This window comes from Alligator sinensis, unplaced genomic scaffold, assembly GCF_000455745.1.
Source record: "Alligator sinensis unplaced genomic scaffold, ASM45574v1 scaffold1391_1, whole genome shotgun sequence".
NCBI lineage: Eukaryota > Metazoa > Chordata > Crocodylia > Alligatoridae > Alligator > Alligator sinensis.
The window spans coordinates 172441-186469 of record NW_005842761.1 but is presented as its reverse complement, the minus strand read 5'-3'; the positions used below and the strand labels follow the sequence as shown (position 1 = coordinate 186469).

The 14029-nt window shown below is 48.1% G+C and overlaps 1 protein-coding gene across 1 annotated transcript in view; it reads right to left on the bottom strand.

The window, feature by feature from the left end:
- Window positions 1-4810: 4810 nt before the first annotated feature.
- Window positions 4811-14029, bottom strand: part of LOC106721829 (zinc finger protein 665-like) — a 43375-nt gene continuing 34156 nt past the window's right edge. The window contains exon 4 of the mRNA XM_025216725.1: window positions 4811-12938. Within this exon, the coding sequence (XP_025072510.1) occupies window positions 11884-12938 (1055 nt within the window). The 3' untranslated portion in view covers window positions 4811-11883. The remainder of the gene's footprint in view (window positions 12939-14029) is intronic.

Here is a 14029-nt window from a genome sequence, read left to right as displayed (position 1 = left end):
TCCTTGACTAATCGCCTGAGTTCATTTAAATCAGCTTTCCTAAAGTCTAGCACTTTCACCCTACTAGTTACCTTACCCACTCGACGTCTTATGGTGAATTCTATTATTAGGTGATCACTGTCCCCCAGATGGCTACCGATCTGTAGGTCCCCAACCATGTCATCCCCCGTTGCCAATACCAGATCCAGTAAGGCATTCCCCCTAGTGGGACCATGTACCTCCTGTGTCAGGTGGAGGTCCTGTACGCAGGTTAGAAACCTGCATGAAGTGGGACTTGGCCGTCTGTGTCTCCCAGCAGATGTCTGGGTAGTTTAGGTCCCCCATGACTACCGCCTCTTTAGCTTTTATGATCTCCGAGAGCTGCCTCAGGAGCCCCGAATCTATTTCTTCCCCTTGATGTGGGGGTCTGTAGCAGACCCCTACCACCAAATCCCTTTCTCCTTGCCCTCCATGTAACCTAACCCACAATCCTTCTACTTTCTCCTCCTTCGATTCCGTCTTGATGAGGGTCGATGTATATCGCTCATTGACATAGACCGCAACCCCTCCACCTTTCTTCCCCACCCTGTCCTTTCTGTACAGCTTATAACCCTCAATATGTACCGCCCAGTCGTGGGATGAATCCCACCAGGTTTCCGTTAGCCCTACTAAGTCATAGGTGTTTAGTGCAAGCAGGAGCGCTAGTTCATCCTGCTTGTTTCCCATGCTCCTAGCATTAGTATATAGGCACTTGAGCCCTATATAGCACTATATACTTGAGTATATAGGCACTTGAGTGTATATCAGTGCATTACCATTTTCATCTATTTTCTGCTTTCCTTGGCAGTCTTGCCAACTTCCAAGTCACTCAGGAAGCTATACTTTAATTAAAGAGACACTGAATAAAGGCTATTTACAATTAGTTCTTTACCATTGTAAGACTTCAACACCTCCCAGTCCTCCCAGGTTGTTCAACAGATTCTCATTACATTCCTAGGGCAGGTCTGGGAGTTGAGCAGTGTTAGGCTAGGACCCTGGAGAGCTGGAAGTCTACTCTGAACTCTGCCACTGACTCCATGGGTGACCCTGGCCAAGTCTCTTTACCTCCCTGTGCCTCAGTTTCCCCATTTCAAAGTACTTTGAGAACTTGACATTAAAAAGTACTGTCTAGGAAAGTGGTTCTCAACTGGGGTACTCACGGGTGCTGTGGTAATGGCCAGGTAAAACTGCCTCATGCACTCCCCTGCATTAGGGCTCTGTAATCAGCCTAAAGCAGGCAGCAAAGCTGACTCAGGCCTGACAGCTCTTTCTGGTTCATTCCCCGCATTGCTCCTTCAGGAAACAGACTTGGGTGGAGCTGTCCTTTCTGAAAGCAGCAGTTTTGGGTGCAGGGGTAGATGGGGGAGGGTGGGTGTAGTGGTACAGTTGCACCCTACTTTGGCTCCTGCTCCACCCCAACTTTAAAAACAACATTTCTATTCAGGCAGTGCTGAGAAAATCAATTGACTTCATGGCTCATTATCATTTCCATGATTCCTGCTATTCTTTCTTCACTTCAAAGATGATGCTTTATCCTTTTTAATGGTCTTAATATTCCACTATTAAAACTATCTTTTCTTTTGCAATTTTGCTGTCTGTTAGCCATTCCTGGTGGTCTCTCTTCTATTTCACAGCCCTGCAGATTGTTTTTAGCTCTAGCTAAAAACCTTAACTCAGGTGTGGTAATATAACTCGGGTGTAGATATGACTGAAGTAAAGTATTAGAGGCACTGTTAAAATGCTTAAGAAGGCTAGATTTTGCTTTATGGACCTGAATAAGAGATGTACATTTAACTGTAATGAGACAGTATCTGTTGACGATTTTAACTATTTTTGCCTAGTTTGTTGTACTATTTTTAAGTTTATATATAACCGAGGAAATGAATTCCCATCCCAATAATTATATTTGCTCTTGTTTTGATCTTAAACTGACTAATGTAGTGCTAGCCCCCTAGCATATTAGTAAAGCTTCTAGATTCTCTTTTATTGGAGAAGAATAGTGTTGCATTCTACGTGATGATATGCCGCGCCATATGCACCCCCTTTTCAAAATCCTTGATCCGCCCATGATTTGGGGTGCCAGACCAGAAAGCTGTACAACACAAGGCAATGCTACTGATCAGAGCCCTAATGCAGAAGAAACGCACACATGTGGCACAGTCCTTCCTGGGATGCTGCACAGCAGAAGCAATTTCATCACAGTTGCACAATCCTTCCCAGCGGCAGAACCAAGCTGAGAAGCACCCAAGTAAGCTGAGGCAGCACCAACTGGTTCTCAGCCAAAGAAGTGATGTGGTGCCTTGACCCTGATAAGGTTGAGAACAACTGGGCTAGGAGTTATGTGACATAATCATGTCATGGGTCTTTCCTATCCTCACTGTTGTCGTGTCTGAGTGTCTGCTGTGTAAGAGTTTAGTCTCATATACCCTCCCATCTCTTCAGCAAGGTCAGCTGTGCTATCTCCCTTCTACAGGTGGTCACCTGAGACAGGAGAGATCAAGTGACTGGCTGGGGTGGCCAGGCTCTCATGCAGAGTTAGCAGACAAAGGAGCAACTGAACCCACACTTCTCACATCCCAATTTGCTGCCACAACCAGGAGACCGTCTTTCCTCTTGTGTTGCTCATATAGGTCCTTGTCCTGTTTGTATTTGCATTTGCTTAATTTGTAGGCTCCTACTCCTAGTTTCCCGCATGAAGTCCAGAGCCTGAAGCTGGGTGTACAGGGCATGGACAGAATTAGGCACCTCAGAATGGGAACCACAGTGGCCAGTGCACTGAGTATGCAGCTGCCCAGAGCTAGTCCATAGGAAATGCCAGGGACTAGGGTAGGGGTTCCCAACCTGCAGGCCGTGGCCCGGTACCAGGCCACCATGGCTGCCGGTCTGCAGGAGGGTTGACTGCCAGACCAGAAGTCCAGAAGTAACCAGCATACTGCGGACCAGCAACCAAGCCATACTGCCCGCAGTATGCCAGTCACCGCTGGTCTACAGTCACTTCTGGTCTGCGGTTTGCTGGTCCGCATCATAAAAAGGTTGGGAACCCCTGGACTAGGGCATGTCTAAAATCCTACTACCAAGTATCTTACTCAAGGCTGCAGGGAAGAGATGCCACCTATTTAGGATCCTTAACCCTGAAACCTCTCCGGAAGATAGGCATCATGATCTACAACCCTTCTTCAGACCATTGTCAAACCCACATCTCCCATTTAGGACAATGCTCTAACGACCAGGCTACAGGTTATCAGCACCCTCCTTTTGAAATGGTGCCACTGTGCAACTAGGAGTGCAAGACTCACGGAGTCAGAAAGTGCAAATTTAAACAGGGCTGTGTAGCTCAGTGGTTGGGGCACACCCCTCAACTTCCAGGCTGCATTTTCAGAAACACTCCTTGCCATGAGGATTGGCATGCCAGAGGACTGGCTTAACCCCTGGGACACAGTCATGCTCCCTCTTGCGCACATGCCCCCCTCCCCTCCACCAGATTCCCCAAGGTCAGTTTGGGCATTAGCCCCCAAATTCCAATTTAGGCCCTAATGCCCCCTTTTCAGGTCTGACCAAGATCACACACAGAGCCAAGGGTAGATGCAGGAATCGAATCCAGGTCACCTGGCTACCAGCATAGCGCTTCAGCAGAAGGGTCAGCCTGCTACTGCATCACCAACGGCTATTTAAATGTGAGCAATCCTCCTGGTCATTAGGTGCCAAATAAGATCCAGTGATTTGGCATTGGCCAGGTCCCCATCTCATATTTCCCTTCTCATCTAGCGGGCTCTCTGGAACGCCCCTTGGGATGCTTTAGTGTCCCCCCCATGCCGTTTCATCCTTAGTGTTGGACCCAGTGACTAGTTCAGGCGTTAGCAAGTGTCACAGTTGGGGTGAAGTTAATATTTGCAAGCCCCAGCAGAGCTTGGCAGCTTTCCCACCCTGCTGCTCGGTCCTCTTCCGGTCACTGGTATCACATAGCAGCACTTCTGGCTCCACGGCATTCCCATGGCAACAGGCCTGGGGGCAGCAGTGAGCCCTTCATCCTGATGACAAAAGAGTGGCTATGTAGAAATGGCAGGGCCCTCCACGCACCCCTGTGCTCCGGTGCTGAGCTTTATCCCACCCCTGCAGCCTAGGTCTGGGTGGAAGCTGGAGGGGGCTGAGCCTGGCAGGGATGCTGAGTGCTGAGGAGGGGGCAGGAGCCGGCAAGCAGCAGGGACTGATGTTGTACTGAGCAGAGGGGGAGGGTGGCTGAGCTGGGAAGCAAGCTGGGATGGTTTTTATTTTGCGCATGTCTGCAAGGCACAGGCAGCACAGACCAAACGCTGCAAGGAGCCCTCTGTCAAATGCCTGTGGAGTGGGGGTGGGGAGAGCTCTTCCCAAGCCAAATGCCAGAGGGTGGGGGATGGACTTCTCCGGCCCTCTGCGCTCCAGCAGGATGGATGGAGCAACTCAAGGCTCTGCAGCATTATTCTTGGTGTGTACTTCATGAGTGAGAAACATTGTAGACTGCTGCAATTTCACCTCCCGTGCACAATGGACACATCTACAGGGCAATACTCCAGTGCATTGAACCTGGTCTTAAACTGGCATAAACTGGCCAAGAAAGCGAGCGGGAGGAGTAGGAAATAGCAAAACATCTGCGTTCTGTTCCCAGTTCTGCTACTGCTCTTTCAGGTGACCCTGGGCAAGTCCCTTCCTTTCGAGATTGTAGACTGGTTGAGGTGGGCATTATCCCCAGTAGAGACAAATCCAAAAAAGACACAAGGCAAACTCCTAAAAAAAATGCGATTAAAAAATGGGTCATTTTAATTGGCTTTGTGGTTTGTTTAGGTCATGATTTGTGATTTAGGTTATGCTTTGTTTAGTTCATGTTTTCAGGCTTCTTTCTGCATCCCCGAAGGCTGGAATCTTATTTGACTCTTTCAAGTGCAAGCTGAAATCCTTTTTTAGTCAAACATGACTCCAGGATCTTTGGTTTTATGAAATAAACTAATATTATGAATCTCAGGGTCCATTACAGACATTTAAGGTGTAGGAGTCACTAGGTGAATGCAACACTATGCACAATTGATTCTTTTGTCTGGTAGCTGACCTGAAAAATTAGGGCAGGGAAACATCATTTTTGATCCAAAACAAAAATCTTTCAGTTCCTGTCGCCCAAATGGAAAACTGAAAACAATTCTATTTGGGTGGAACAAAATATTTTGTTTAATTTTCCGCTTGCTTTACCATTTTAAAAACCATTAACTCTACTTACATTCCTAATGGAATCATGGTTTGAAAAACAAACAAAAAAATCAAAATGGTTTTATTTAGAAAATGTCCAAATGAAATGTTTTAGCTCCATTTTTAAATCTGGAGCTATTCACCCAAACATGCAAACTGTTTCATCACTGTGAAACTGTATTTTGGCAAATAAAGTATTTATCTAAAACATTTTTTCAAGCTCTCGGTAGAATTCTCTCATCTGCACTACGCAGCAGGCCAGTCTTGCAATGGTGTCTTTGGCTTTAACATTTTTGAGTTTGTGCTTGTCATCAGAGCCGTGCAGAACTGTATTTCTTCCTAAGAAAATGAGACTCTGGACTTCGACCTTAACCGAGGTGTCTAAATTATACATTGTGCAAGTATGTGAACAGAACAAAGGCACTTTGTGCTGGCTGAGGGCTTAGCCCAAGTTGTTGGTAATCCATCGATCTGGTTTATTCATTTGAAAAAGTGAAAGAGCTTTGTCTAGCAGCGGCCCAGTTGATATTATTAATGATTACTGTTTTCAGGAGCGGAGGGATGCTGTTTCCTGGAATTGGCTTTAGGAGGGTGAGAAAGGAAAAAAAAATGAGAGAGGTATTTGAATTGGGGTGCAGGAAGAAATGAGGGGATTTTTTAAAATAAACTTGCCCTTCCATCTCTATCTCCTTTCCTGCACTCAGGTACCCGTGTTATATCAGAACTGCTTACCAGGGTTTAGGGAAGAGTAGACATTTCCATGGAAAACAGGGCACTGAGAGGTATAGTAGCAGGCACTAAGCAAAAACATTTGCAAAAGACCTACACCTTTCTGCCTCTACAGACTAATCATTGGAAGCTCCCCACAGGACAGGGTAGCTCATGGCTGCTCACTTCAGTGGCTTTTGTCCCTTCAATTGAAGCAAGAGATGGATGTGCCCCAGTCTAATGTGCTCAAGCAATTCCTATGGGCACCCTCACCACATCGTCACCAACATATGTTCCTGCCCCTTAGAATAAACTACACAGAGGGATCAATGCCAGGCAAATCCCCACTCTGGATAGGTAATAAGTTTAGTATTCCCAAGTGGTGCTGTATGCTGTGTCATCGTGTCGTGCTCTGTATCTGCCCACAGGCAGTTTTGAGGTGGAGGGGAGGTAGATTGCTGCGCTCTTGCAAGGACCCAGCACCATTGTGCCTGAGTACCTGGCAGTCGTTAGCACAGCAGCAAAGTAGGCAAGGGGTGTTCCTCCCTGTTTTACAGAGAGGATGGTCTGAGCACAGGGAAAATGAAATGACTTTCCCCCGTTGACACATGAATTCAGTGGGGATTGAATGTAGGTCTCCTTTGGCCAGATGAATGCCCCCTTCCAAAACCCCACTAGACTGTCCTATTCCCATACTGTACTGCAGACCCATAAAGTCAGTACCGTGCTTGCAAGGCCTGGTTCTCTCTGCACAAGGCAGAAGGTGTCAGGACTATCGGGAAGCTTGTTGTGGCTTCTCAAAATGGCATCAACTCCAGTCCCCAGCAGACTCTAGAGCAATGGTACCCAACCTTCTGGTCCCACAGGCCACATGAGAGGCACAGGATCAGCCCATGGGTTAGATCCCATGTGAGGCTGGCACGTGGAGTTGGTCTGTGGTCCATGTACCAACCTAATCTCAGGCTGGCTCAATCCAGCTGTGTGCCACCAGCCTGATCATGCACCAGCCTGATCCCATATGCTGTTTGCCCCATCCCATCCCAATCCAGCTGTGTGTCAGCTGGGCCTGAGGTACCCCAATTTAGCTGTTTGCTGGCCCAATCCTGTATGCTTGGATCCAGCCAAGCGCTGGGGCAGTCTGGCACAGAGGGCCACATTATCCAGCCCGCAGTGCTCCCCCCAGGCCTGAACATTTGGCAGCAGGAGAGCTGCAATTAACACTGCCATCACTCCTCCACTGCCGAATTTCCAGATCTCGGGATTGCTGCAGGCCAGATGACATGGCTTCATGGGCCAGGGATTGAGCACCCATGGCCTAGAGCAGCGTTTTGCAACCCGTGGGTTGCAAGAATATATGAAAGTGTTGCGAACAAATTTTAGAAAAGGATCAACAAACCTAAAAAATGTTTAAAGGAGAAAAACTTGGGAAACAAGTTTCAGCCTTCAAGGGACTGCTTGGGGCTCCACATGCCCCCCACCCCCACGCCCACACACACAGAGTGTGGGAGCAGAGGCCTAGGGGCAGGGGATAGTGGGTCGGGAGTGAGGGGCACTGGGTCTGGACTGGGCATTGATGTTTACAAATGGGTCCTCATACAAAAAGGGTGAGAACCACTGGCCTAGAGCAGGGGTTAGCAATGTTTTTAGGCAGAGTGCCAAAAACACCTCCACCTTGACTTGTAAGATGTTGGTGTGCCAGGGGCAGATGGCAGGGAAGCCACAAGGGTCCTGATCCTTGTTCTGGCAGTGCAGCCTCGGCCCCTTCCCTGCTGTCTGCCTCAAAGCACAAGTGTCAAGCAAAATACCTTCATGTGTCATGTTCTGGCACCCGTGCCAGGGGTTACCTAACCCTGGCCTAGAGGATACTTTGACTTGCCTGTGGCCCATACAGAACATTATGGGAGTGGTGAGCTCAGAGGGTGCAACTGTCCTGTGCCACCTCCCAGCACAAGGCTCTCTGCAAGAGCTGGCTATGTGATCGTGGCAAAGGCTCCAGCCCCTGGGGATCTCAGCTGAGCATCTAAGGGGCAGAGGAGTTTTTAAGGTGTGAGAAGCATGGCACAGCTGCTGCTCTCCTTGCAGCCTACCTGGCTGTCTCCAAATGGGGACTTTGTCCTCATCTCCCAAAGCTTAATCTCATCTCCCAGTATTTTAAGTCCTGTTCTCACTCTGCGCTACTCTCACCCTTCATGGCAAGTCCTTCATGGTGATCCCTCTGCACGTTTCTATCTCCCACTCAGCATGTGTGTGCTGGCAGCTTCCATACTGAGTTTTGCACCCAGTGGAAGAGGGAAGATTTCTTACTCCCTTCCCCAGGCCTGCTGAGCCAGCCAGGACAACTGGTTTAGAAGCCATGCCCCTGATGGGGAACAGCCTGCATCCCATTCCCTGAACCAGCCAGTTCCCTTGCCCAGAAACTAGATCAGACTCAGTGCCCCTATGGCAGGGCTTGGCAACCTACAGCCTTCAGGCTAGATGTAGCTGTGAAGAGAATGGATTTGGTCCACAAAGCTGTGGGGCAGCTCTTGGGTTAAGCTAGGCCTGTCTCCCCTCACCCCCATCCCTTGAGATGCTACTGATACAAGGGGAGGTGTTGGTGCTGCCAGCAGCCCCCTGTACTGCAGCTGCTACCTTTCTCACTGCCAAAGTTTTCCTTGCTGATGGCTGCTAGTGACAGGAGTGGGAAGGAAGAGAGCATTGGCGGTAGCAGCTACAACAGGAGGACTGCAGAGGATCCCTACACCTGGTGGCTACTGCATTAACCTCCTCTGCAGAAGTGATGTGTCTCCAAGGGGAGGGGGTATAAGGTTGATAAGGGGACTAGGGCTACTGTGACAGGACCCCCATGCATCCAGTCAACAGCACGCTGGGGCAGGGATGGTGCGGGGGAAGGACTACTATGGTGGGGGGAGAGGGGGGGCTTTCCAGTAGTGGCTGGGTTGCAAGCAACAGCCTGCCATTGTTAAAAGGCTGCTGACCCCTGCTCTGTGGGGAAAAGGCCCATATCCCATTATCCACTCTCTTAATTTGACCAATCCCACCTGCCATGGGCTGCATTTGAGACAGTGCTCCTTAGAAGAGAAAGGGCCTGTACCTCATTTCCCACTTCCTTCTCTTATATGTATCCTATTCCCCAATCGAACCAGAGCCAGCCCAGTTTCCCCAACCTGGATCCATATAGGAATAGGCACTTTCTACCAAGGCAGGCTTATATACCCTACTCTGACTGCGTCCACAACCTGGGTCCAGGTGGGAACTGGTACCCTTCACTCCTTTCCAGTGAACACTGGAACTTGTCCCCCTACAGCTTGTGCCATGATTCTCTGTGATTTCCAAACTTTGAAGCTGTGAGGGACCATTAGATCATTTGGTTTAATTGCACCACACAGCCAAGAAAACCTCACCCAGTCTCTCCTGCCTCCAGCCCAGACCAACATGTCTTAGAAAGAGAGACAGTCTCGATTTACAGACTCCCAGTGACAGGCTATCCCCCTCATTCCCCAGGTAACATGGTGCCAATATCTGCTTTATGTATTGTTAAATATTTGCATCTTATTCCCAGCCCCTGGATCTTGTTCTGCTTTATTTGCTAGGCTTAAGAGCCCTCTGCAGGCAGAAATCTTCTTCCCTAGTAGGCAATTCAAATCTGAGAGCTGATCAGACCTGCTCTTGCAGATGCTAATCCAGGGACCTCAACCAAGCCCTGAACCCACAGCTATGTTGGAAAGCAAAGCTAGGCTAAGAACCCTTATTTGGCAGGAAAGGCTTGTTGGGCTACAGAGCAAGGAAACTCTACTTTCTCCTTGCTCCTTTGTAAAAAGAAAAAGACAGAGAGAGAGAAAAGACATACGAAGGTCCAGAGTGTGGATTTATTAACCACTGTGTGGGAGAGTGAAGAGAAGAAAGAGCACCTGTCACAGAGACGCACACCAAGCAGTAGCAGAGCAGGAAAATTCAGAGCTGCAGAAATTACCACAATGGCATCAGTATCACCTCTGCAGACCAACTGCATTAGGGGAGAGTTCAAACTGACCAATTCAGGCTTCTAAGCTTGTAACCTTCATGAAGCAGCCTGGCAGGTCTCAGTACCCCCCCCAGTTCCTTACACAATAATAAACTTGCTGAAATCATCAGCAGGGAGACATCTTCTTGTGTTCTTGTGCCATTCCTGTTCATTGCTCTTACAATGCGCCAGAACCTTATTCCTGACTTAGCCTGGGTGGGTTTATGAAGGAGCTGATGGGTGGCTGTCAACCATTAGACGTTTTAACTGGAGGTGTGTTCTCTTTAAAGTACCACATATTTAAACCACTTCACAACTACACAGGTGCTACATGCAAGCAAAGGGAAAAGTTCTGCCCCAGCTGGGAATGTCCATGTACCCAACTTCCCTGTGTACAGCTGTTCCAGCTGTGCAGGACCTCCATGCATGTCCAGCTCTCTTGAACCTTGCGGGAGAGTGGGAAGCTCCTCAACTCCCAGTCTCTGGAAGAGGTGAAGGGATATATTCTGGTTAAAACGAGGCTCACGGCCAAGAAGAGCTATGGGAGCAAACACAGGGTGGCTCCTAGGTTGCATTTCTGTATTCAGATGGGCAGAGACATTAGCAAATGGGCTTAGCATGGCATAAGGGGAAGGGGGAATAGTGATGGGTAGGTAGGATGCAATGAAGGGTATCTAATCTGACCCACAGCAACTGGATCTCTCAGCTAGAGAACAAGCTTAACTTCAAGCCCTTCATCGTCTGCAGATCCACATCCTCCTCTATCTCACACCCTGTAGTTTGTACTAGGTACTTGGGCAAACCTATTTCACCAGGTAGCTGGTGGATCTAAGTGTAATACTTGATAGGATCCAAGTGTTATGTATGCACCTGCCCAGCTGAGAAAAAAGACCACAGCCTCAGCTTATACCAGCAACAGTGTAAAATAAAATGAACATATGCTCACTTTCCACCTTATTCCTCCATGGGGAAGTATCAATGCCATAGTACAAGGCACTGGTGAAACCCCATCTGGAATACTGTGTGCAGTTCTGGTCAAACAAGTCCAAAAAGGAGGAATCCAAACTGGAACAGACGCAGGAAGTTTTCAATGGGCTGATCAGGGGAACAGACAGCCTGCTTTATGAAAGCTTGGCTTGTTTAACCTAGAAAAACAAAATTTAAATGTGAACAGGGCATGAATATATTCAGGCAGGAAATTTCAAAAAGATTTCTAACCATAATAAGCACGAGTTTCTACAACAGTCTTCCAACAGGAGTAGTGCAAGCAAGAAACCTAACTAGCTTTAAGATGAAGCATGATAGTCTCTTGACAGGGATTAGATGACAGGCTTGCCTTGAACAAAAGAGGACTGAACTTGATGAACCAGGAAGTCTCTTCCAGACATGTATTGCATCTTATGTTCCTGTATGTCTCAAACACAAAGCCCTAATCCCTGAAAGGGAAAATTCCTTGAAGATCTCAGTCCCCCATAGGAGATAAATCCCAATACCCGAGGTGTTTGTCCTCTTCTCACTCAACGCTGGTTGGGATGGCCAAAGGTGTATAAGGGAGGCAGCCACCCAAACCCTTAGGATTGTTTGTGGCAGGAACAGTCTTTTTTATTCTGTGTTTGTGCAGTGCCCAGCCAAAAGGGATCTTGGTACTCAAGGGGGCTTTTAGGCACTATGATGATATAAACAAATATATAAAAAAGCAGTTTGGATTACTAAATTCAGATTTTTCGATAAAACCCAGTCAGTATTCCCAGTAAAATCACACACAACCGCCATCCCAACTCGGGTGGGATAAGTAAAATCCCCTGAGTAACTCTCCTGGAGCATAGCTGTACTGGAGAGAATAGGGAACTGTGCCACTAAACTGCTTCAGCATCCTGCTAAAATGCCATCCTGGTTTCCTGCCATGTTGAATCGCACTGCCCAGGTCTGCTGGAAGGATCTCAGTACATCTGGGTGGGGTACGGCCATGCAGGTGGGAAGGATACGGAGTTCTCTCCCATGTGGGTTCTCTGGTGTCTCTTGTGGTGGGAGCTGCGGCTGAAGCTCTTCCCACAGTAAATGCACTCGTAGGGTTTCTCGCCCGTGTGGATGCGGTGATGCTGCGTCAGGGTGGATTTGTCGGTGAAGCTCTTCCCGCAGTCAGAGCACGTGTACGGTTTCTCTCCCGTGTGAATCCGCCGGTGTCTGATCAGGTTTGAGCTCACATTGAAGCACTTCCCGCAGTGAGTGCACTCATAGGGCTTCTCGCCCGTGTGGATGCGCATGTGCTTGACCAGGTCTGAGCTCTGGCTGAAGGTCTGCCAGCACTCTGTGCACGTGTTGGACATCTCAGTGGTCGGGGTTTTCTTCTTGGATGCTTTGGTTTTTTTGACCTTCTTGCTGGCAGGGATTTCCTGCCGGGAGGCGCATTTACCCTGCTTCTTCCCAGGAGGGCTCTTCAGTGGTCTCTTCTGCTGGGAGCTCCGGCTGAAGGTCTTCCCGCAGTCGATGCATTTGCAAAGCTTCTCCCCCATGTGGATACGCTGATGCTGGATCAGGGTGGCCTTGTCAGTGAAGCTCTCCCCGCAGTCAGGGCAGTTGAGAGGTTTATCCCCTGTGTGGATTCTCTGGTGCTTGATGAGGTTTATGTTGACACTGAAGCTCTTCCCACAGTCGATGCATTTGTAGGGCTTCTCTTCTGTGTGGACCTTCTGGTGGCTCATCAGCTCGGCGCTCTGGGTGAAGATTTTCCCACACTCGATGCAGATGTTCAGTTGCTCGTCCGATTGTGCTCTGTCGCTGACAATGGTGCCTTTGCGCTTCCTCATGCTCCTCTCCTGGAGGGTGCGTTTACTCTCTCCATGCCCAGGAGAGCTGTTCTGTTTGGTTTCTGACTTCCTCTGACTCTTCGGAGGTTTTCTCTGGTTGTGTCCCTGTGAAACTTTCCCACCAGATCGTTTTGGAGGCATCTTGTCTAGGATTTTTTTCTCCACGTTCTCCCTCACTGTCCCATCACCTGGTGGGAGAGAGACAGAATCCAGACAGGAGTCACTCCCTATGGTGCCTCACAATTCAAATATTTGCTCGATAATTCAGATTTATTACAGTGCAGACTCACCTCCTCCCACCAGGACAATACCCACGGAGTTACGTTCAGTCCACCTCAGTAACAAGGGCGTTCAGAAAAATGAACAACTCAAAGGTGCTCTGGGTAGGGGATATGTATGCGCACAAGGAGATGGTATGAAATGGCCTTTTGGGGTTACGTACCTGTGCAGACAAGCCCTTTATGGCATGGTGCCTGGTATGTTAGGGCCCCGACCTCAGCTGGCTTTTATATATACTACCATAAAGTTACAAATACTCGCAGTGTTACTGCAAGTCTTGAAATATTTGGCACTAGTCTTAAAGTCACAGCTCCTGAGATGCTTTTAGTTTTAAAATGGAACATTTCTAGCCCATCATTTGGGGAGAAAAGTGGAAAATGTAAATAAAGTCTCCAAAATTGAGCTGCAAATGCAATTAAATGAACCCCATTAAAAAAAAATAAAAGCAGAAAATCGTATGAGCTAGATGCCAGACCCATGATCTTTGAATGCTCAGGGTTAGTGATGCTGTTATTTTAATATAGGTAACTAATAATGATAATCTATTAACTCACTGAGTCAGTTCTTGTGGGGAGCTAGCCAGTGAAGACATGTTAAAGCCTATTTCTCTCAGGTGCCAAGCAGTGCTGTATGAAGTATTAGGGCCTTGTCACACATTAAATTAGCACACATTATAGGAGATAACCCACCTCGGAAAAGGACCGACTTTGCAATGCCAGGAGGGCACTTAATATGTGCTAAACTGCTTGAATGGAGTCTGCCTGGGTCTTAACTGCATTAAGTGTTAAATTGAACATGTCACACCACCCTTAGTGAAGAGATATTAGCTAGCACATTTTAAGACACCTAGACACAGTCCTAAAAAAGAAAATAATTCAATCAGATAGGGTGACAATTAAAGTTACGCTCTCTGATGGAGCAGGGCTGTGAGGGAGAAGTGAACAGGTCATTTCTCAGACTATGTTGGTATATTTTGTGTAGTTAAGAAAACTTGCCACCT